The sequence below is a fragment of the Pundamilia nyererei genome, unplaced genomic scaffold, assembly GCF_000239375.1.
Source record: "Pundamilia nyererei isolate P.nyererei 1_Seehausen unplaced genomic scaffold, PunNye1.0 scaffold00151, whole genome shotgun sequence".
Lineage (NCBI taxonomy): Eukaryota > Metazoa > Chordata > Actinopteri > Cichliformes > Cichlidae > Pundamilia > Pundamilia nyererei.
Genome location: NW_005187552.1, coordinates 1,042,270 through 1,063,324, shown reverse-complemented (window position 1 = coordinate 1,063,324; position 21,055 = coordinate 1,042,270). Strand labels below are relative to the sequence as shown.

Sequence of the window (21,055 nt, the reverse complement as noted above, 5' to 3'; positions counted from 1 at the left end):
CAGCAAAACGTGGTGGCCATGTTCCCCTGCTCAGCTGTAAGAACTACAGCCAGGGACCCTGATTCGTGTCTCGATTAATGCGCTGAGTCACACACCAGGTTTGTGTGTGAAGGTCGGATCAAGCTTCTGAATAAACACACAGCTGACGCACTTTAATCTCATGTATATTGACACAGTCAAACGCAGGAAGAGGCCATAAACATGAACATTTTATGGCCTCTGTTTCTTTTTTCTTTTTTAAGTTACAAGTCTACATTATCACCCTCTCTGTATCATGTCTTGTTTCTCTGTTTTTCATGCCAGTTATCCATTGTGTGTTAAGAGATGTATGACTTTGTGTTGACAAAAGAAGCGATTCAGTCACTTTACTCAAGTTAGTGGATTCGAATATATGAGCGTACATAGACACGAACCGCGCAGAAGGCTTTCAGAAAAGACTTAAAAATGATCTTTCTCCTGTGACAGCAGGAATGCTGGGAACATTTGTAGCAGACAGCCTCTCAACAACAGACAGCTTTTATGTATTCAATGTCAAACTCACGGCGCTTCTTCAGACTCTCTCAGCACGCTACAGAGATGCGTGAAAGTGCCAGTTGATTTTCGCGATAGATTCCCGTGTGCGCCCATACGTCTGTGTCACACGTGCACGTCGTTCAAGATGTGTCATTAAATGCTTTTAGGACTTCTTCAAAGGAACGCGCAGTCGAGCGGTAATGACAACAGCTGTCTTGGTGCGAGCACACGATATTTTTTCTAGTTGTTTTAGAGACTGGGTGTGCTGTTTTATCCTTATCAAGTCAGATGTGAAGCTCATTGATCTGTAATCATGATTCATAATTGTGTGAAATGTCAAAACCCTCGGCTGCTGCTCAAACATTCAGTCCTACGTGATTAGAAGTACCATTGTCTGCTGCTGCTGCTGCTGGTGGGGCAGTTTTGTGCTTCTTGCTCCGTCGTCAGGACGCTCTGAACTTGCGGTCCATTTTATTTACCTCAGACATGTACAGACAGTTTTTCTAGAATTGCGAACAGTATATTGAGCTCCCTGCAGATTACACCTAAGCTGAAAACTCAGGAACTTTTAATTCTACAGCTCGGGCATCTTTACTATTAATTGCATAAGCTTCTCTTTATCTGTCCCTTAACTGCAGTTAACTGCATCGAGGTGCAGACGTGTCTGTTCCTGCTGTTCTTAATCTAAACTTGATTGCATGCGTAAACAAAAAGGGTGTTTTTGCTTAACATACCTGCATAAAGTTAGATGCTTCTTTTATTCATTTTTAGATTTGAATAGAACCAGTAGCTTATGTTTTTATTGTGTTGGGAAATAAAGAGTTAGGTGGGGATTGCAGGATTACTTTGATATTTGGTCATACTTTGCAGCACATTAAGGCTTCCTAGGACAAATATTTGTACATGGAAAGGTACATGAATAATAACATGTCATTCATGCATTGCTCAGGTCGATTTTTTATCTTTTCAGAAACAGATTAAAAGGGACAAATCATGGCGAAATATAAACTAGAAAGAAAACCAAGTGTGTGTGTTCATTTGAAGAAAACTGGTTAGTGATTTTCCGTTCAGGACATTTTCAGAGACTGTTTTTATTAGGTCAAAGCACTTATTAAATACTTATTATACATTCATTATTATAAACAGACCTTTTTTGTGACTTGTTTCCAACTTTTTTGATGCAAAACAGGCGATACACAAAAGACGGTGGATAAAAGAAGTGCACAGTCCTTCTGTTCCATTACAAGATTTTAGGTGTTAGTCACATACAGATAGCTTGTAAATGTGTTTTTGTGGTTCTTGATATTGCCTTAAATCTACCAAAACAACTCTACACCTTATTCAAATGAGTCTAGGAAACACTCACAGCAATTTTTAGACGTCACGTTTGCAGGTAAGCATGATGCAATAGGACCGAGCTTTGCTGTGTGATATAAAAGGCTAATTACCTATCAGAAACAACGAGGTTTGAATTAGATGGCAGATCAGGTTTTACATCAATGCCAAGGCCACACACACATACAAATATTGTTCCAAGATGAGTGCTTTGAGGTGTTTTGTAGTCAGCCATGATCCTTGTTGATGCCACCGGTGTTCTGGCAATTCTTTGTGGGTTTGTTTGCTACAGCTCATACTCCACAGGGGCATTTTTAGTTTTAGTCTACCAAAGGAGGACAGCTGGAAGCTGAAAGCACACACACAGGTGGAAGTGGCGCCTCTGCCATGGGTCTATTTCTCCTTTCAAAGTCCTTAAAAGGAAGAAAGCTGAGCAAAAACAAAGTGTGTGTGTGTGTGATCCAAATCCAGACTTTTAGGCAAAGCCAACTCTCTGCGGCTCCCTCTGTCAAAACCACACATGGACATACAAAGACAAGCACAGCCATCTGCATCCCCCCTGGAGATCTTAGTGAAAAACACTTGTTTTAAAATGTTCTCTGCAAAAAACCTACAAATACATCCATCAGGATGATTCTGAAAATCTGTTGAAACTCACTTGTCTTTCTCTCTCTTTTCCTAGTTCATAATAGAAGATATGAAGCAGCAGCAAACCAACAAACACAGCAACCTGCACCGTGAAGACCAGCACATCACTGTGGAGGAGCTGTGGAGGGGCTGGAAAACCTCTGAAGGTAAAAAGCAAGCAGGTTGACTGAATTAATGTCATTAAAAACCCAAAAATCTGCATAACTGTCCCGCATGAGATGGTTGGTACTTTGACACATGTAGGGAGGCTTGCTATAAGTGATACCTGTACTATAATTATAGTGGAGATAACAGGGAGTGAGCAGTTAAACAAGGAAGCACTTAAAAAAACAAACAACCTATTTATCGGGAAGACGATATATGCCAGTATATATAATAGTCATAATTAAAACCGCTACGGAGAATGAAATGCTACTTCTACTATAGCAGCGCTGGTGCTTTATTTGGTAATATAATAATACCCAGAACCTTCTTCTTTTGAGATGACTGCGCTAAAGTCAAAAGTGACCTTAAACAACTTCATGATTCTCTGAGACGTCAGACGGACTTCTGCAAAAAGCCAGGACTGAAGGAGCGAACGAACATCTACTGACATTTACTCAAAGAAAACAAAGCGTGAGCTTTTACTCACTCTGCAGAACGTAGAGAAAGTGAAATGAGAGTTTAAGCAAACGCACTTCCATTCAAGAAACCCAGCTGAAATTCTGAGTCGTTTCAGTCATCCTTTATTTGTAATATTGTAATTATCAGGTTCTCAGGGGCAGTAGAAAAAAGTAACGATTTGCCTGATGAAATGTCCTTGTAAATGGCAAAGTGAAGCTGTGTTTACGCCACTGTGTCTCATCCCCTCTCTAATTCCTTTTTTATAACCCGTGACATATGTGGCTTATCTGCAACCACAGTCTGTCTTCCTCAGCTTGTTTGTGCCTGTTTGTTTATCACGCTGATGTATCTGTGCAGCTAACTGGGTTTTAGAACAAGTTCTTCACATGCACTCATGTTTGAAGCAAAAAATAAACTTCCTAGATTTATGTTGTTTGAATGCTTCATGGGTCTTGGTAAAATAAAATGTAGGTAAAGCCTGAAGCTTGGTGTCTTATCCTGAGTCATTTTTCCCACCATTACATCTCTTCATTTACTCACCACAAACTTAGTGTGTGTCCCAACATAACTCTGGGACTGGCTGTGGCCCAGAAAGTAGAGCCTCCTCCAGTCTGCATTTTGAGGTGTCCCAGGGAAAGGACACCGAACCCTAAAAAGTGCTGTAATCGCACTTCGAGTGCTCAATAAGAGTGGAAAGCTGTGCATTATAAATGCCAGTGTGTTTACCGTAACAGCAAAATGATGCAACGGCAATTAATCTCAACCTGGTAATGAAACATATACTCATTTACCCGTCACACAGGGAGGGTTTGTGTGCAACGAGTGCTTTTAACTTTGATCCTTAAACCAGACTGAGAGTGCTGTCGTGCTTTGGGGAATTTTGGAGGAATGCAGAGGAGCAGATAACGAGCAGTAAAACATCTTAGTTACTGATCTGTGTGTGTGTGCTTTCAAAGATAACAAAAACATCTTCATTTTTCTCCTCCCCTCTTTGTTTTTATCAGTCCACAACTGGACCACGGAGGACACGGTGTGGTGGCTGAAGGAGTCGGTGGAGCTACCGCAGTATGAGAAGAACTTCCGGGACTTCCGGATCACGGGGAACACTTTACCTCGGTCAGTACCGCACGACTCAATCGAACGTACCAGCTCTGCTTTTTTTTTCTTTTCCTGGGGCAACAACATAATGACACAACATCTGTGGGAATTTGCAGTGTGACACATGTAAATGGAGTCTTTTCTTTTGTCATTTGCTTCTATTGAACACACTGTGCTACAGCATCTGAAAGCAGCCTTAGCTTTCATTAGTCTGTTCAATGCTGCCCACTGCTGGTTGTAAAAGGCAACACAGCCAATAATAGCACAACTTAAGAGCCCTTCTTTTGCTCTTGCATGAGAAAACTTTCCAAGGCTTGTAGGTTTTTTCTTTTCCAAGACAGGTCATGAAGTCAAACATGCAGCAGTACCCAAAGATCTATGAATGCTCTTGAACTCAGAGTGATGTCCCTGACTTCTCACGATCTGCTGTGAACCTAATCGTAGGTCGGTGGCTCAGTCTTTTAAAAGCGCTCCCAGGATATGAAAAATTCCCGCACGCAGCGCAGTGAAGATGAAATTTAATGAGCGTCGACATTACAGAAAAATATTCAGATGGACTGTGACTCACTGCACTCTGTATTTACGGCATGAGTAGACTGGAGGATGGTGGGTGGCAGGTTATTGAAGAGCTTCATGTTACGCCACAGAGCTTATAGGAGCTGACTCATGAAGTGATGTCACAGCGAGAGGGGTAGGGTTTCATCAGCCTGCCATGTTGTCTGCGCCGATTAAGACGGTGGTGGCGGCGGTGGTGTGAAGAAGGCGTCCTGGGAGACGTCGGTGTAGAGAAGGATTGAACTCTTTTTCTGTCACCACGTCGAGTGTGTTTGAGCTGAGAGTGTATCACTAACTCTGTTACACTCACAGGCTGCCTAAGAGATGCAAGTCACAAACTGGTTTCAGCGTTTTGGTTGCAAACATGTTGGTTTTTATGGAGCTAATGCTAGCTAGCTTTGTTAGTAATCTATAATCCATAAACTATAAGTAACGACAAATTAAACACACCATTATACAAGTCAGATAAATGCATTAAATGTTCCACCCAAACAGCTGCCCCCTGCCTGAGCCTGCCTCTGATGGAGGTTTCCTCCTGTTAAAATGGAGTTTTTCCTCCCCACTGTCGCCAAGTGCTGTATGGGGTATCGACTCATTGTTGGGGGTTTGGTTCTAATATTGTAGGGTCTTTACCTTAGTTTAAAGCACCTTTCAGTTCAGTTGAGTTTTTCTTATTTAGCTCCACATTCATGACAACAGCTGTCTCGAAGCACTTCATATATTAAAAAGAAATCCAAACAGTCAGATGCAGCACTTGGCGACAGTGGGAAGGAAAAACTCAATTTTTACAGGAAGGAAACTCTGATACAGCAAGTATCTGCTGCCCCGGCTTCAAAAAAGAGGTGAGGGGAGGGGCCCAAAGACACACTGCGACAGAGAGAGGCAGGGTTTAATAATTACAAGACGACCTTTAAGGTAACTGTTGTTGCGAAATGGAACTGAACCCTAACAGGCACCAGTAGTACAAACACAGATGTTGATTAGCTGCACATGCCCGTGTCAGCCCACCTGTCAATCGAAGCTATTTCTAACTCCAGTATCCAGATAAATTCAAACAAAAAGTTATAGACATAAAGGGAGGAAGCTATCTATGGAGGTCAAGGCTGTCTTGTTTATCTGGCTGTAAATATGCTTTTTAACATGGGGGTCTTATGGGGAAACAAGCTGGGCTAAGTGGCCAATAGATAAACTGCAGTTTTTTGCTGTTTTCGTGTTGTGTCTTCTCGTCTAGTGTGATGTTACTTAGCTGAGTCGTTGTTAGGAGCTGCTGTTGTAATGGGTAACGTTTGTGTTGTTAGGATGAGGTCATGTGAACTCAGAGTCATTGTAGTTTGTATTGATTTTATTTCATTTTTAATGTTTCTCTTCAGCTCAGTGTGGTTTTGGCTGTTCCTGTTGTTTAAAGCTGCTTGTGTAAGGTTTAGTTTTTATGCAGAGTGTGTTTGTGCGATGTTTAAGAACTGCAATGCAAACACAGCTTCACACTCATGTGAACGCCCCGGTCTCAATAAACATGTGCATCACGTGTCCCTCTGATTGTATCGTTAATGTTGTGCAGATAACAAATTGACAAAGAGTAAAACAAACAGCAGTTCTTGTATGATGTTTCAAATGTGTTTTTTGCCACATCTAGTTTTAGTTCGCTTTGAAAACTTTGTTTAGCATTCAGTCCTGTGTTTTCTTCTTCCCCGTTTTAGAATAGCGGCAAATGAACCGTCGTTTATGTCGATGCAGCTGAAGATATTAGACCAGCGGCATAAACAAAAACTAAACCTAAAGGCGCTCGATGCAGTGCTGTTCGGCCCCCCGCTACGTAAGTATAAAGCCGCGTGTCATCACACTTCATGAATATCAGTGGAAAATGAGCTTAAAGAAAACGTATGAATGCATGAATCCATCACTCTTTCTCCTGCTCGTCCTTCCCCGCACAGGTCCGCAACATAATTGGATGAAAGACTTCGTCCTGATGGTGTCCATTGTGATCGGTGTCGGGGGCTGCTGGTTTGCTTACGTGCAGAACAAGTCCAGCAAGGTGCACATCTCACAGATGATGAAGGATCTGGAGAGCTTGCAACATGCTGAGCAAAGCTTGTTAGACCTGCAGAGTCGGTAAGAGAGGGATGTGTATTAGACTTAGATGAAACACTGATTTAATGGTCACGTGCTGCCGCTCTCCTTTCACAGAGAACAGCAGCACGGTGGTGCAGCAGTTAGCAGTGACACCGCTATGGGCTGAGGCATGTTCTTCTATCTGTCCTGGCTTTGTATCACTTAAAGACTTGTTATCACTTGTTTTTATCATGCAATGACTTCAATACAACAACGATGTCACCTTAGTTGAACACCTTAACTATACCCTTAACTAATTAAAGCCTGAACCATGAAACAATTTTCAGAAAATCAGAGAGAAACATGAAGATGTACTTAATTCTTTGTCATCTAGAGCGGGTGAAATCCAAACTTTGTTTTTAAATCATGTAAAACTTAAACCGCCTACAGCAGTTATTCCCACAGGCAAGAGTGCTACGGCCCACTTAAAAACCAGAAAACCCCACGGAGAGCAGCCAAACTTCACTCTAATCAAAATACAGAAGAAAGTGATAAGTGATTTTATTCCAAAAACATAAACAACACAGGCTCTTGGCTATAAATTCCTAATGGTACCAAGTAATAGGCAAAGTTTTTTAAGGTCACCTGCTGCTGGGACACAAACTTCAATAGAAATCAGTCAATTTAGGTCCGAATGACGAGTAATATCACAAACTAACCACCTCCTGTTACCAGTTTTAATCCACTTTTTATATAAATAAATATTTTAAATATAGTGGATTTCTGTTATTACTTTGGCACACCTGCAGTACCGATGCGGTCCACCGTGGGGCTCCAGCTCACACTTTGGAATTCATTGCCCTACAGTACTTATAAAGTCCTTCTAAGCATACAAATACCCCTATTTCTTCTTCTTCAGTTGGCTGTGTTCTAACCTTCCATCCCAACCACACGAACCCTCTGCATCCCCTCCGTCACCACATCCACGACTTTCCTCTGTTCCCGTGTTCCCATGTTTCCGCCTCACCGTGTATCCTTCCCGTCCTCTTCCAGGCTCGAAAAGGCTCAAGAAGAGAACCGGACAGTTGCTGTGGAGAAGCAGAACCTCGAGCTGAAAATGAGGGATGAGATTGACGGGGCTAAGAAGGAGGCTCACAGGCTCCGAGAGCTGCGAGAGGGCGCCGAATGTGAGCTGAGCCGGCTCAAATATGCCGAGGAGGAGCTCGTACAGGTACGCTCGTTGCCCCGGAGTCCTGCTCGCAAACAGATTTATTGTTAGTCAGAGTGAGGGAAACACAACCATAAAACTGCTACTATTGGCTGTTGGCTGCAATGTAATTTCAGATTCTATGGCGCCATAAGGAATATCCAGTGTATTCACATATACAACAGTCACATTTATTATCATTATGTAAATACTGAATTGTATATTCGATTCAGAGCATGAAATAAAGGGATAGAGGCGAAAATCTGGGACATCGCAATATGCGGATGTAAATGTATTCATTACTGTGGCGCAAACAACTTGAAATGAAAGGATTAATTTCATATTTTCCGCATTAAATTTTCATTTCTTCCATAAAACACCTACTTTGCATATCCTCGAGATTGCCTCATTTCCCCTCACATGGAAATACAGCACCGATATATCTCTCTGTAATGAGTTCTCTCCGTGCAGGCGAGCCAGGATTGGGCTCATTTACACACGGCGAACGCAGGACTTAAACAGTAAATGGAGTTCATTTGAAATTCGCTGAACGCTAACCTTCACTTACTGATGCGTTTGATCGATATCCTGTGGGAAAGGGTGCTTTCTTGTTTGTTTGTTTGTTTTGTTTTTTGGCAGCGAATCTGATTGGCCTCTCGCGTATCGCGCTCTTCCCCGTGTAGGTACGGAAAGCTCTGAAGCGAGCGGAGAAGGAGATGCAGTCGGAGCGCTCGGTGCCCGAAGCTCTTCAGAAGTGGCTCCAGCTCACGCACGAAGTGGAAGTTCAATACTACAACATCAAGAAGCAGAGCGCCGAAAATCAGCTGTGCGTCGCCAAAGACGAGGTAACCGGCTAACTTTTGATAGGTTATTGCCAAGGCTCAAAAGATTACACGAGAAGGACACGAGGTGCTGGACAGAGAGCAGAAGCTGCTGCTGTGAGGATGTGACCACTAAGCTCTCCAAAGGTTACGTGCTGTGATTTGGCATGATATCACACATCTCATGAAGTGTTAACGTTTGGAAATTACTAAAAGATCAGCACTGGCAGAGATTTTAAAACATTAAAAGAAGGTCTTGTTGCCTGTTTGGATTACTTAAAGGAATGATGTTGGGGAGAAAAAGCCATTTATATTATGGAACTGCAAATCTGACTGAGCAGGACACACTGCTACTACTACTAAACTACTACCATTACACCAGGGGACTTTTGTATATCTCTTTATTACAGTGGCCCTGAGAGTTCAAATAGAAAGCACCAGCAATCAGAAAAAGCTAAAGGGGAAAAAAACGTGAAAGAAAATGTGTTTTTGGGGCGACAATAACCTGACGGACCAGCTGAGGAAGTGACAAGCTAACAGTAAACAGCTAATAGCAAACATGTATCTACAGTATTATATAAATCATGTGATTGAAGCGCATGCTAGCCCACAACAACACTAATGAATCCTCTGCTTCTTTTAAGCGTGTCTCAGTGCGATATGTCACATTCTGGTTTCTGTCAGTTCTACAGCTGATCCGTCAAGTCACTGCGTCCCCGGAAACGCTTGCTAGCTATTTGCTTGTGGGTTTTTTGAGCTGCAGTGCATTTGACCTCTCAGGGCCACCGTACTTCATCTCAAGCACTGAAGTCTCAGCAGTGCGTTGCATCCTAGCAGGCGCGTAACTACTCTGTGATGTTTTGCCTGGTAAATAGTGAAGAAATAGGACCAAATGATTCAGCACGTTTTTCTTTGTCACCTGCGTCTGGCAGAAGCTCATAATGGACTGGAGCTGAAGATCCTCTCCATTAGATGCAAATAGACATCAGTGAATGAGTTTACATCAGCTACATTAATCTGGCTTACAACAGAGAAAGATTTAGTGCAGTGATCAGCCTTTTTAGGTAAAGATGCTGTGTTTTTTGTTGTTTCCACTCAATTTAACAAAAACTTGGGAGGGAGTTTATGTTCTATCATATTAGCTTCTCTTAATCGGCTTCCTGCTCTTTTTTCAGCTGCTTCCTTTAGCTTGTCTCATCCTATCCCCAACATCCTCCTCTGTCACAGCATCTCTCCTTCATTACATCCAGGAATCTCTTCTGTGGTCCGTTTTTGTCCATTTTATCCACTATCCCTGCGCTGCACATGTCCAAACCATCCCAGCCTTGCTTCTTTAACTTTACCTCCTCTGACTCACTGCTAAGAACAGAATTTGATGTAAATGTCATCTTTTTTTCTTTCTCACATGTCTGGGGTGTGTATTTACATCACATGGTGTATAAAGCCCTTTGAGATGATGGTTGTTCTGAACTATCAATATTAAAAAGAAAATTCAGCTGATGTGAAGCTGAAATTCCAGCCAAAGTAACTCTATGTTTTCCCCATTTCAGGCAGAGAAAATAAAAAAGAAGAGAGGTTCTGTGTTTGGGACTCTTCACGTAGCCCACAGCTCGTCACTGGATGAGGTGGACCACAAGATACTAGAAGCAAAGTAAGAAAGACAGACTCTAATGTGCAGATTACAATAAGAAATATCACCTGATATAGATTTATAAGGAGGCATTTATAACAGAGGTGCTGCACGCTTCATGACGTGATCTTAAAGGTAATTCAACAGCTAAAAGTAAACACAGGAAGAGAGGATTTGTTTCAGCCAGGTGTGATCTGGCAGTTAGGAGTACAGACAGTCGGTGAGGCTTTCCGTGCCTTTTTACACCAACGACGACTTTATCCTTGGCAGCTTTGCTTTGTGTGGGGATTAAATACTTTTGTTTGAGCCATCAGAGCGCTCAATGCATTTAAGAAAAACAGCTCTACAGTGTCGAGTTCTTGCCTGCTTGTGTGTTTTTTGCTCGTTTTGTCTTTTTTACCACATAAAGCTTTTACGTTCATGGGTCGATAAACACAATGAGATGTATTTAATATATTCAGAGCTCTTGGAGAAGCTAGGTAGCGCCACTGAGGTAAACAATTCATCTGTGTTCAAAAGAGGAAGATCAAGCGTGAGAACAGAGCGAAAGTGTTAGACACAAGTTTAAATCCGTAAACCCTGATGGCTCAAAGCAAAGTTGGCATCTTCCTGAGTCTGACTGGGGAATGTTGATCGGTAATCTGAAGCAGAATAAGCTCAGTGTTTGCATGCTTTTCTAATTTAACTGAGTCTGATTTATTCATTCGTTCGTCTTCATATTAGGAAAGCCCTGTCGGAGGTAACGGCGTGCCTGAGGGAGCGGCTCCACCGCTGGCAGCAGATCGAGAAGCTCTGCGGCTTCCCTGTGGTCAATAATTCGGGTCTGCCGAGCCTGACCGCCAGCCTTTACTCAGACCACAGCTGGGTGGTGATGCCGCGAGTCTCGGTTCCCCCCTACCCCATCGCGGGAGGAGTGGACGACCTGGACGAGGACACGCCTCCCATCATTCCACAGTTCACAGGTGAGCGAGGCGGCAGAGCGCGCCGACGCTTTGTAGCCGCAAAAGTGGCACGGCATAAATATTGACGTCTCCGTTTGCCTCTCCTCGTTCGTCCTCCAGGGACTACGTTGATTCGGCCCGCACTGACACGCAACAGCAGCATGTGCCGTTCCCGCCGGAGCCTGCTGAGCTCCCCGCAGTCCTCGCTGATGTCTGCAGACCCAGACCTGCTGTCCATGGCGAGCTCGTCCCTCTCTTATCGCCCCGAGGCAGATGACGATGTTATCATGTTCAACTCTGAGCGAAGGGGGTATGTGTGGCGATGTGTTTGTGTGTGTGAAGTTTTTAGTTTGCAAAAGGACTCAAAAGAGAAACATTTTACAAACTTTCTTCATTCAGTTTTAGCTCCTAAGAATAGGATTTCACGCGCTAATGTTTCAAATACATACATTTCCTTCTGCTGTTAGTTGCCGTAGCACCTCTTTTCCGACCTCTGTTCAGCACCTCATTAAAATACCCCGGCTGCCCTGATCAGTCAGCGGGTCTAGCAAAATCTAGTTTGGTTATGTAACAACATCACAGCATTCAGCCCTTTGTTTGAACCACGGACAGACCAAGAGCAAAGGAGCGGCTCGGCCTCGCTGAAGTTTTCAGTGAAACTCGAGACATTTTCAGGATCATTTGTCTGTCAGCAAAATAACTCAGAACCTGTCCAGCTGCATTTAGAGAGACTTGATGGTAGAGGCTGAGCCTGACTGAAGGAAGAATACTTTAGAGGTTACGTAGTTAGGTCGTAACCTAACACCTCTCACGTCCACCTGTTCAGTACTTGAGATTCCTCCTGTGGACTTTTGGCTGCTTTTGACCGGAGCGTTTGAATTTATCAGTGAGAGAATAACAATCATCACATTAATATAAGGAAAAACAATCATACTGTCAAATAAAAAGACTCTCATATATTTTCTGAAATTATAAGAATGTACCAAAGAGGTAAACTTGAGGGGCAAGCATGAATGCTGGCAACAGTGTCGGCTACTTCCTTCAGTTAGCCTCCACAAAGATTCACCACAGAAGTCAAAATGAGCCGTCAAACGTCGGTGGGATACAGAAAGGTTTGTTTGAACTGCAGATTATGTCCATAGACCTGGAAATGCTGAAATTGCTATTTTTTTGGTTCCAAATAGTGTTTAAAGTCTTAAAAGTTGCTGTTATTGTTTGTTTTGTTTTTTAATTCAGAGCTCTCCCGTGGATATACAAGCCACATTAGCTGTGCAACATGCGAGCACCAGTGATTTTAGTAATGGATTTGGAGGGCAGCCAGAAGCACAACATTTGCTCTGTGTTCTCTGAGGCGGATACAGAGTTAGCAGTAGGGGCTCCAAAGAGCAAGTAACTGTGGCAGAGTGTGAGGTACCGCCTTGTTTTATTTTATCAGGGCGTGCATGCTAGGTGCATGTGCTACGTAGTGATGCCGGTAGGTCACAGGACAAAAGCCTGGACTTCAAAATAAAGTGTTACAGGGAGTTCAAGTTCTATGTTTCCTGTGAGGGAGAATAAATCCCAGATGAGGACTGTGGAATTGTAACATCAAGGAAAGGAAAAAATACACCAACATGTGATATCCCAGCAGACATTTCTACGCTGAATAACCGTCCTCAACATTTAGTTACGGCTGAAAAATGGTTCCAAAAGTTGAACTTGTGTCACAGACGTGGAGTCGAGGTACTTCTTAAACGGTGGCTGGACATCCCAGATAGAGACGGGCTGTGTTCAATAAATATTTTCTCTTATCTCTAACTGATAAAAGAATTAATCAAAAATAACAAGAAGGAAAAAAGTCACAACTCTTTAGTGACTCAGTCTGACATTGTGGGTGCAGCATCTCTGTACAACCTCTTTCCCAGTAACACCAACTCGGCTCACCTGACTTGTCTTTTAGGGGTTTCCATTAGGTGGTAGTAGCTGGGAGCCAATAAGCTGATTTATATTTCTCACTTTGTCAGAGACAGTTTGTAAGAGACCCGACCTTCACTCTGCACTCAAACAACGTCGACATCCGTCTGTCTGCGGTTCGGTTCTTGGGGTCTGAAACCCCCGACACCACCTGCTGTGGTGGTGACGGGGAGTTTCTATCATGTGCTGGGATGTTCACTTTAAATCTGGCAATAAATATTTGTCATTAGGAAAATTCAAAAATGCAAATAAAAGCGTCTGATCCAGGATCATAGAATGTTCTCAGGAGCGTCTTTCCTCAGATGATTTTAGCATCGCTGGAAGACGAGAGAGTGGATATTTAAGGCGATTCAGTGCCGTGTCGTCCGGTCGTAGAGCAGGGACAAAGACAATGAGTCCATCAGGTGATCAGGCAGCAGAGAGGGGAAGTGACTGAACATGGATGCAGGCGCATTTAGAGAAAGGCTAACTTTAAAATAGCACACATAGAAGATGTTTTTCAGTGTTGTTTATCAGTCTGTGACCAGCCTTGTCTGCTCTCCTTTATTAGGGAGGCGTCTCAGGAGGGCAGCTCCGACACAGACTCTCTGAGCTCAGTGGGCCGCAAGTCGCTGCACAACCCCTGCTCAGCGGCCTCGGACATCCCCTACCGCAAGATCTCCCGCGAGGAGCTGCTGCTGTTCACCCAGACCGCAGAGCGCCCTGCATCCACCACCTCCACCACCCACACCAGCAGCAGCAGCAGCAGTCTCAGGGACACGCCTCCTCCTCTGCCTCCCACCCCGGCCACCACACCTTCAGGCCCGCCCTCCACCTCACCTTCCCCGGCCTTGGAGCACCATCAGTTTGCACAAAGAGGCTCGCCCGACCTCACCCGCATCGTACCCGAGTCCCACAGCGGACCTCTGGGGAACGTCACCTCTCCGACGGGCAAGGGCATGTACAACGGCATCCTGGAGAAGTCCTACAGCTTCGGCCAGCTGCCGGCAAGCATGCTGCCTAATGTGGGGCGCCACCCGTCTCTTACCTCCCTGGACTCGGAGGGCCGGAGTCTGGGAAGGGATTACAAGCTCCAGAGCACGTCCTCCCAGGACTCCTGCGACAACGGAGAGAAAATCAGGCGCACGTCCTCTAAAATCAAAAACATATTTAAAAAGAAAAAATAAAACTTGAGTGTGTCTGCGTGTGTGTGAGTGAGAGAGAAAATCAAATCTTAAAAAGTTGTTTTAGCCCTAATATTAAAACAATGGACGTCACTGTAAGCTAAAACATTTCATTTTCTCTCTTAAGTTCTTCTTTTCGTCATCAAAGATGGAATGTAGCTCAGCCTGGGTGCCTTTAAACGCCTCCCCAGGCTGATAGCCTTATTTTTCAACAATGCTTTTTTATTTAGTCACTCACAGGGAAACCTGCAAAAGGTCAAGTCAGCGAAAAGGTCAAAGGTCATACTTGTTCACTGTCTTCTCTTAATTTTATCCCGAGTTTGAACCAAAAAGCCACTCATGTCAAAGGATGTAAAAGGTGCAGTCTGTGTATGTTTAGTGTTTCACTGTCGACGTTGAGCACAGAGAGAGAGAGAAGGGAGGGGGGGCTCGCTGTTCCTACCGGGACGCTCGCTTTCAGTGGCGACAGCGGCACACGAGCAAAGCTCGGAAAAAGCAAAAGGTTGTGCAAACCATATTTCGTCCGATTCCTTTCTCACGCGCCCCGACTTACTTCTTTCCGATCAAATGATGAAATTGCATCTTGCAAAGTGTTCGAATCCTAAACGTGTACTTGACTAATTTCCTTTGATGGGGGGAAAAAACAAAAAAAATCCTGCTAAAAGTTTGTTGCACTACTGCTTTCCTGCTGTTCTGGGAAACAGCCGCTGCTCGCGGAGGACATTTGGAAATCAACACAGAGATGAGAAGAATGCACGGGCAGCTGCACTGAGGATGCAAGCGCATAATGCCAGAGCCAAAATTATGTGATCGGTCCCAGTGCCACTGTTTATGCTCGTCTCCGTATATAAATATATATATATCCGTACTTTGTTTTCACTTTATTATGTTCTTACAAATGTTTTTAAGTGGATTAACGGTGGCGATGATTTGATCTTAATGAATATGCAGACTTAACTCACACCAGTCACTTTCCCTGTACTCTAGCCTCCCCGTTATTACTTGATTACCTGCTTCCTGTAGCCATAAATAAACGTTAAACGTACATTTCTGTTTCCAAACTTCTAGATTTTTGGTCAGATTGGCTTTAAACATTCATGCTGTATTTAAAGATGCACAAGACAGTCGCTATCAGCGTTCACAGACACTACACAGCGATGATCATCTGTTCAGGAGAACAAAAACCACGATAAAATAAGAGACTTTCTGATCTGGATCTGATCAGTACACCAGTCCCCGCCTCTCTCTCCCCACTACCCCCAACCGCCACCACCACACACTAAGCTCGAAGGTGACCCACGCAATACGGTCCCGCTCCTCACCTCTGGGCCCGCAACCGAGCGCACTGATGTCAAAGAGCTCCTGCTTCACACTGTGATTTCTGGCTTCTTCCCCTTCATCCCGGACCTGGCTGTCACTGCTGCAACTCCACTCGACCGGGCACGTGCCTGCAAACGCGATGGGGTGGGTGTGGAGGAGGGCGATGCCACGCACGAGGTTGCGTCGCGAGTGTCAGCACGGCACAGTGAAGCGAGTGTTTTTAAATAAATATATGTTTGGAAGCTTGTGGACGACGCAGCACACGATGAAGGAAGACAGGCTTGCGAGACGAGGAGGACACGAATGTTTACGAGACATTAGTTGTTTTTTTGGAGAACATTTTCTGTGTGAATATTTGTATACGGTAGAAGAATTAATAAATAAATAAAAAAAATGGAGGCATCGGAGATGTTTCAGTGTCATGTTTGCAGCAGCGTTTCATGCTTGTTTTGCCTGTTTCATAAAAACCCATTAGAGAAGGTGCTATGAGATTATTTGCTCAGAGTTGCAATCCGTAAACGTAACACATCAAGCTCAGTTCACCTGATATAAAAAGCACCAAATCATTGGGGTTTTTTGCAGGTTTTCTGATATTGGAGGCACTTTAATAAATGTATAACCAATAAAAAATAAACAGCTTCTCAAACGTAAGAATGCTGGATATAAAAGCCACTCTGACACCAGTTTTCCCCATTCTGATGCTCAGTTTGACCTTCAGCAGGTCATCCTGATCACATCTGCATGCCTGAGTGCACTAAGTTGCTGACGCAGGATTGGTTGGATTAGATATTTGCCTTAACGAGTGGTGAATAGCTATACCTAAATAAGTGGCTGATAGGTGTATGAGTGTCTAGTGTGTCTTTTGTCCTGTCTCCCCTCACCCCCAATCGGACGTGGCAGATGGCCGCCCCTCCTTGTGCCTGGTTCTGCCAGAGGTTCCTTCCTGTTAAAAGGGAGTTTTTCTTTCCCACTGTCGCCAAAGTGCTTCCTCGTCTGATTGTAGTTGTAGGTTTTTTAATCTTACAATATACTGTTTTGAATTGGTGTTATATACATAAAACTTAACTGAGTCACACGAACACAGGAGAAAACCTAAAAATCCTACGCTGTCACTATAAATAATGGAGGTTTAAAGCTCCTGTTTTAAAAACAAGAGCAGATGGAACGAGCAGGCAGTGTTGCTGCTACCTGATCGAAGCACCTGGAGCTCAACAAGTAAGATTCTCACTTTCCATAATGATGGCTTTTGATTTTTGAAATCATTTAATACAGATGATGAAGGTCAGGAAGGATGGCATCAGAGTTATTATAAGGCTGGGAGTGTTTTTCTTGATCAGCTGATGGTTGAAATGATCAATTATCACCCCTCAGAAATCTTTGCTGAACTAAATCGCACCAGCATTTTGAAAGTCTTCAGCATAGATCTAAACCCACCCAGCTGAGCTAAAAGTTTGACTTGTGACTTCCCACAGGAATGAAACCTCCCTGATCCGGCTTTTTTGAAGCCCTACATCCTCCTCACAGCGGTACACAGAAGTGCGGGGTGGTGGGGGGAAATATCGTTCTGACACTCCCATTTGTCTTGCGAGTCGGGAAACGGTGAAACACAGAAGAAAAGCATGCATGATTGCTTTATCAATATAAAGTGAACGTAATGAAACTTGCGTTGATGGTTCATCAATTTGGCACACCAGGAGAGGAGCGGGGACGTCTGCTGGTGATGAATGTGTTGTTTGGGTGCTACTGTACACAGAAACAAACCCCAGCCTTTCACACAGGCCTGCCTTTTCTTTCTTTCTTATTTTTTTAAGCCCCCGCCCGGTGGGATGCAGTTGCAGCTACACCCACATGGTGTCAGCAGAGCACCAGGAGAGAAAACCCTCAGGAGCCACTCCCTAACGGTGAAGTGTGAGTGTCAGTGCAGGCTGGTGAATGCTGTGAAGGACCAGAGTCAGGCTTGTTTCTTTTGTCAGATGGAGCACGCACAGAGAGACACAGAGGAAGCTCCAGACCCCGTGAATGTGTTTTGATCTAACGGCTAATCTGATCATCTTTTAGTTCACTGTAATTTGGTATAGAAGATTGATTCTGCACTCACTCTGCGAAAATTGGCTTCCTATACGGATATAGTGCCAAATTACATTTCTTGTAATAAGTGTAGAAGCTAGATGCAGTTCAGAAGCTTCAAATTGCATGTTTGCAGTAAAGTATTACCCCTGTTCCAAAGGTGCACCGATACTCGACTAGCTGCCCAGCAACAAAACAGGAAAACACCGGGAAACTAAGTTCTTATTAATGAGAAGATGAGAAGTGAGCCGATGAATGAGGACAGACACACTGACAACAGTTTCCCAGTAAGATCTCTGTGCTGGTATGTCTCGGCCTGGGCAGTTTAGCAGTGCTGCAGAATACACAGCTGTTATGCAAAAGAATGTGCATGTGTGAATATGTAATATGTGTACGTGTCCACATACTTTTGAACATGCATGCTTGTGGATGCACGATGCAGAACCAAACCTTTGAGACCAATCTGGAGCGAGATGAGGTCAAAAGTATGTGGACGCTATTTTTTAAAGCCATTTTTACTTCTCAAATATTCACTCCCAAATCGTGACATTGCTCAAACGCAGGAGGCTAGGTCATCTATTCCCGCACCTCCACAATATTTAAAGCGGTGCGTGACTCAGCTCGTAGTTTCTTTTCTTTGCTCCTTAAATATTGCTGCATTCAGCTGCTTCTTTGTCCCATATTGTCTTCCTACTTTCCTCCTCTCTGCTTCCTCTGTATCCTCGCTGGAGCACTGCAGGTTGGGGGGGACACATTGCGGATATTTATGGCCCCCCAAGATCGGCACTGCAGTGTTGTAATTGGCCCCACAATGACGCTAATGCTCAGGAAGAGGAGTGTTGTGTACGGGAGCAGAAAGTGATGCAATGCTCTGGCAGAAGATGGCAGATCCTCCCTTTAATGAATGCTGTTAGAAAAGGTAATGAATAGACGGAGGGCTTAAAGGCACACATACGTAAAGGGAATGTGTATCAGCGAGGCTTTTACCCAACCTGCCACTGTGCTATATCTCTCCCTCCTCACTCTACCATTCCTCTCTGCCAAAATCAGCCTCTCTCCTTTCTTTATCCCCATCACTCAACTCTCTCTCTCTCTCTCGTTTGGATCCCATTCCATTGCGGTGTAATGGGTTTATTAGTGTGGTTAATGCACTGTGACCTACTGGGGCTTGCCGTCTACCTTTTTCCATCCACGGAGAGAGAGAGAGAAAAAAGGGTTGAATGTTTTTTAAAAGGGAAGCAGAAACAGGAATGAGCTATAAAAGGGTCAGCATTAAAGGAAGGGAGAAAGCCCGTTTTTAGGAACAAACTCACAGTAAAGAATGAAGTAAATGAAGACAAACTAACAGAAATTGTTCATCACTTTCCAAAATCCAGTAAAAAGGAAAACAGAAGCTGTGAATGCCGGGTGCCAGTGCAGCTTCGCGCGCGCTCTCGACTATTATACTCGACAGCAGCAGAGAGACGTCCTAAACAGCCTGGGATAGTCAAAATTGATGGCTGCCGTGTTTACCCAGACTGAGACAGACAAAGTCAGCTTTGGAACCAGACGTGCTCCCTGCAAATTAATGTTTCTGCTCCAAAACTCTGCGACAGAGACCTGCAACCAGTTTGTGGTATAATGAAGCCATTTCAGGTGGGACTGTGGTGTTCTTCTGTCACCAAGAGTGGAGCCAAAACAGATTTAGAGAGCGGAAGGGCTTCACCTGCGAGGGGGTTCGGGTTCATACAATTACAGCTATCATAGCACGTTTTCAGGATCTAGAATTTAATTCAATTCAAATTTAGTTCAATTCCATTATGCCGCAATAATACAGAGAAAATCTGAAAAATGAAATAACCAACTATGAGCAAGCACTTTGTAACAGTGTCTGGAAAATAACCGGACTCTCAACGTCAGCAAACCTAGAGAAATGATAGTGGACTACTGGAAACGACCAGTCAGGGAACACCAGCCCATCCACATCATCGGTGTCAAGGCTTCTCCTGGACCCTTCACACAGACACTGCTATCAGGAAAGCTCGCCAGCGGCTTTACTTCCTGAGGAGGCTGAGGAAGTTTGGCATGAACGCCAACATCACCTCAAATTTCTACAGGTGTGCAATCGAGAGCTTGCTGATGAGCTGCATTACAGTTTGGTACGGAAGCTGCTCTGCCAGCAGCCGTAAATCACTACAGAGGGTGGTGAAGGCAGCAGAGCACATCACTGGCATGAGGCTTCCTGCCATTCAGGACATTTATCTTCAGCGATGCTTCCGTAAAGCACACAGCATCATCAAGGACCACAGCCACCCAGCACATCAGCGCTTCTCCTTGTTACCATCTGGCAGAGTTACAGGAGTCTGTCTGCTCGGACTACAAGACTTAAAAAAGTCTTGTAAAAAAAAAAACAGTTTCTACCATCAAGCTAACTTGCATATGACAAATAAAACTGAAAACAGTGGGAAGGAAAAACTACATTTTAACAGGAAGAAACCTTTGGCCAAACTAGGCTTAGGGTGGGGCGACCATCTGCTGTGATCAGTTGATGATGAGGGCTGGGAGACAGAACAAAAGACACATTGCACACAGAAATATTTTTACCTGGTTCTGCCGAGAGGTTTCTTCCTGTTTAAAGTGAGTTTTTCCTTCCCACTGTCGCCAAGTGCTTGCTCATAGGGGTAGCCTGGTTGTTGGAGGTTCACCTGTGGTTACAAAAACTGAATTGAATGGAAATAACTATCGAAAAATGAATTATTGTTAACTCGAAAGGTATCATTTGTAGTGACAAACTCTTCGGGGAACTGTTACCCAAATCTGCAGTTTGTACTTTTTTGTGTCTTTTAGCTCATAGTTTTGGTATCGCCACCTTCAACTTTCCTGTTTTGACTTCCAAAGTTTGCACCATTTTTCCAGCACATAGTCTGCATAAAAACACAGCCATGTCTTACACTGTTTGTGGGCCATTTTAAAGCCAAAAGTTTGGCCTTTTTACTGTCATCCCCCAAGAGGCGGATCTGAATTAATACTCAGGGACACTTGTAGGCTAATAAAATGACATTTTATTAGCCTAAATTATACCCATGGTTTTAGTCTAATCAGGACGATAACTATCAAAAAGAACATCCTGCTGAATTAAACCCTTATGTTACAGCCACACTAGGAAAAAACAG

The 21,055-nt window shown here is 43.9% G+C and overlaps 1 protein-coding gene across 2 annotated transcripts in view; it reads left to right on the top strand.

The window, feature by feature from the left end:
- stim2b (stromal interaction molecule 2b) overlaps positions 1 to 14,526 on the top strand; it is a 51,868-nt gene extending 37,342 nt beyond the window's left edge. For both annotated transcript variants that reach the window (XM_005744913.1, XM_005744914.1), the window contains 10 exons: positions 2,531 to 2,642; positions 4,104 to 4,215; positions 6,450 to 6,565; positions 6,684 to 6,861; positions 7,855 to 8,032; positions 8,692 to 8,853; positions 10,380 to 10,480; positions 11,183 to 11,421; positions 11,521 to 11,710; positions 13,904 to 14,526. In XM_005744913.1, coding sequence (XP_005744970.1) covers positions 2,531 to 2,642; positions 4,104 to 4,215; positions 6,450 to 6,565; positions 6,684 to 6,861; positions 7,855 to 8,032; positions 8,692 to 8,853; positions 10,380 to 10,480; positions 11,183 to 11,421; positions 11,521 to 11,710; positions 13,904 to 14,519 — 2,004 coding nt within the window. In that variant the 3' untranslated portion in view covers positions 14,520 to 14,526. The remainder of the gene's footprint in view (positions 1 to 2,530; positions 2,643 to 4,103; positions 4,216 to 6,449; positions 6,566 to 6,683; positions 6,862 to 7,854; positions 8,033 to 8,691; positions 8,854 to 10,379; positions 10,481 to 11,182; positions 11,422 to 11,520; positions 11,711 to 13,903) is intronic.
- The last annotated feature ends 6,529 nt before the right edge of the window (positions 14,527 to 21,055 follow it).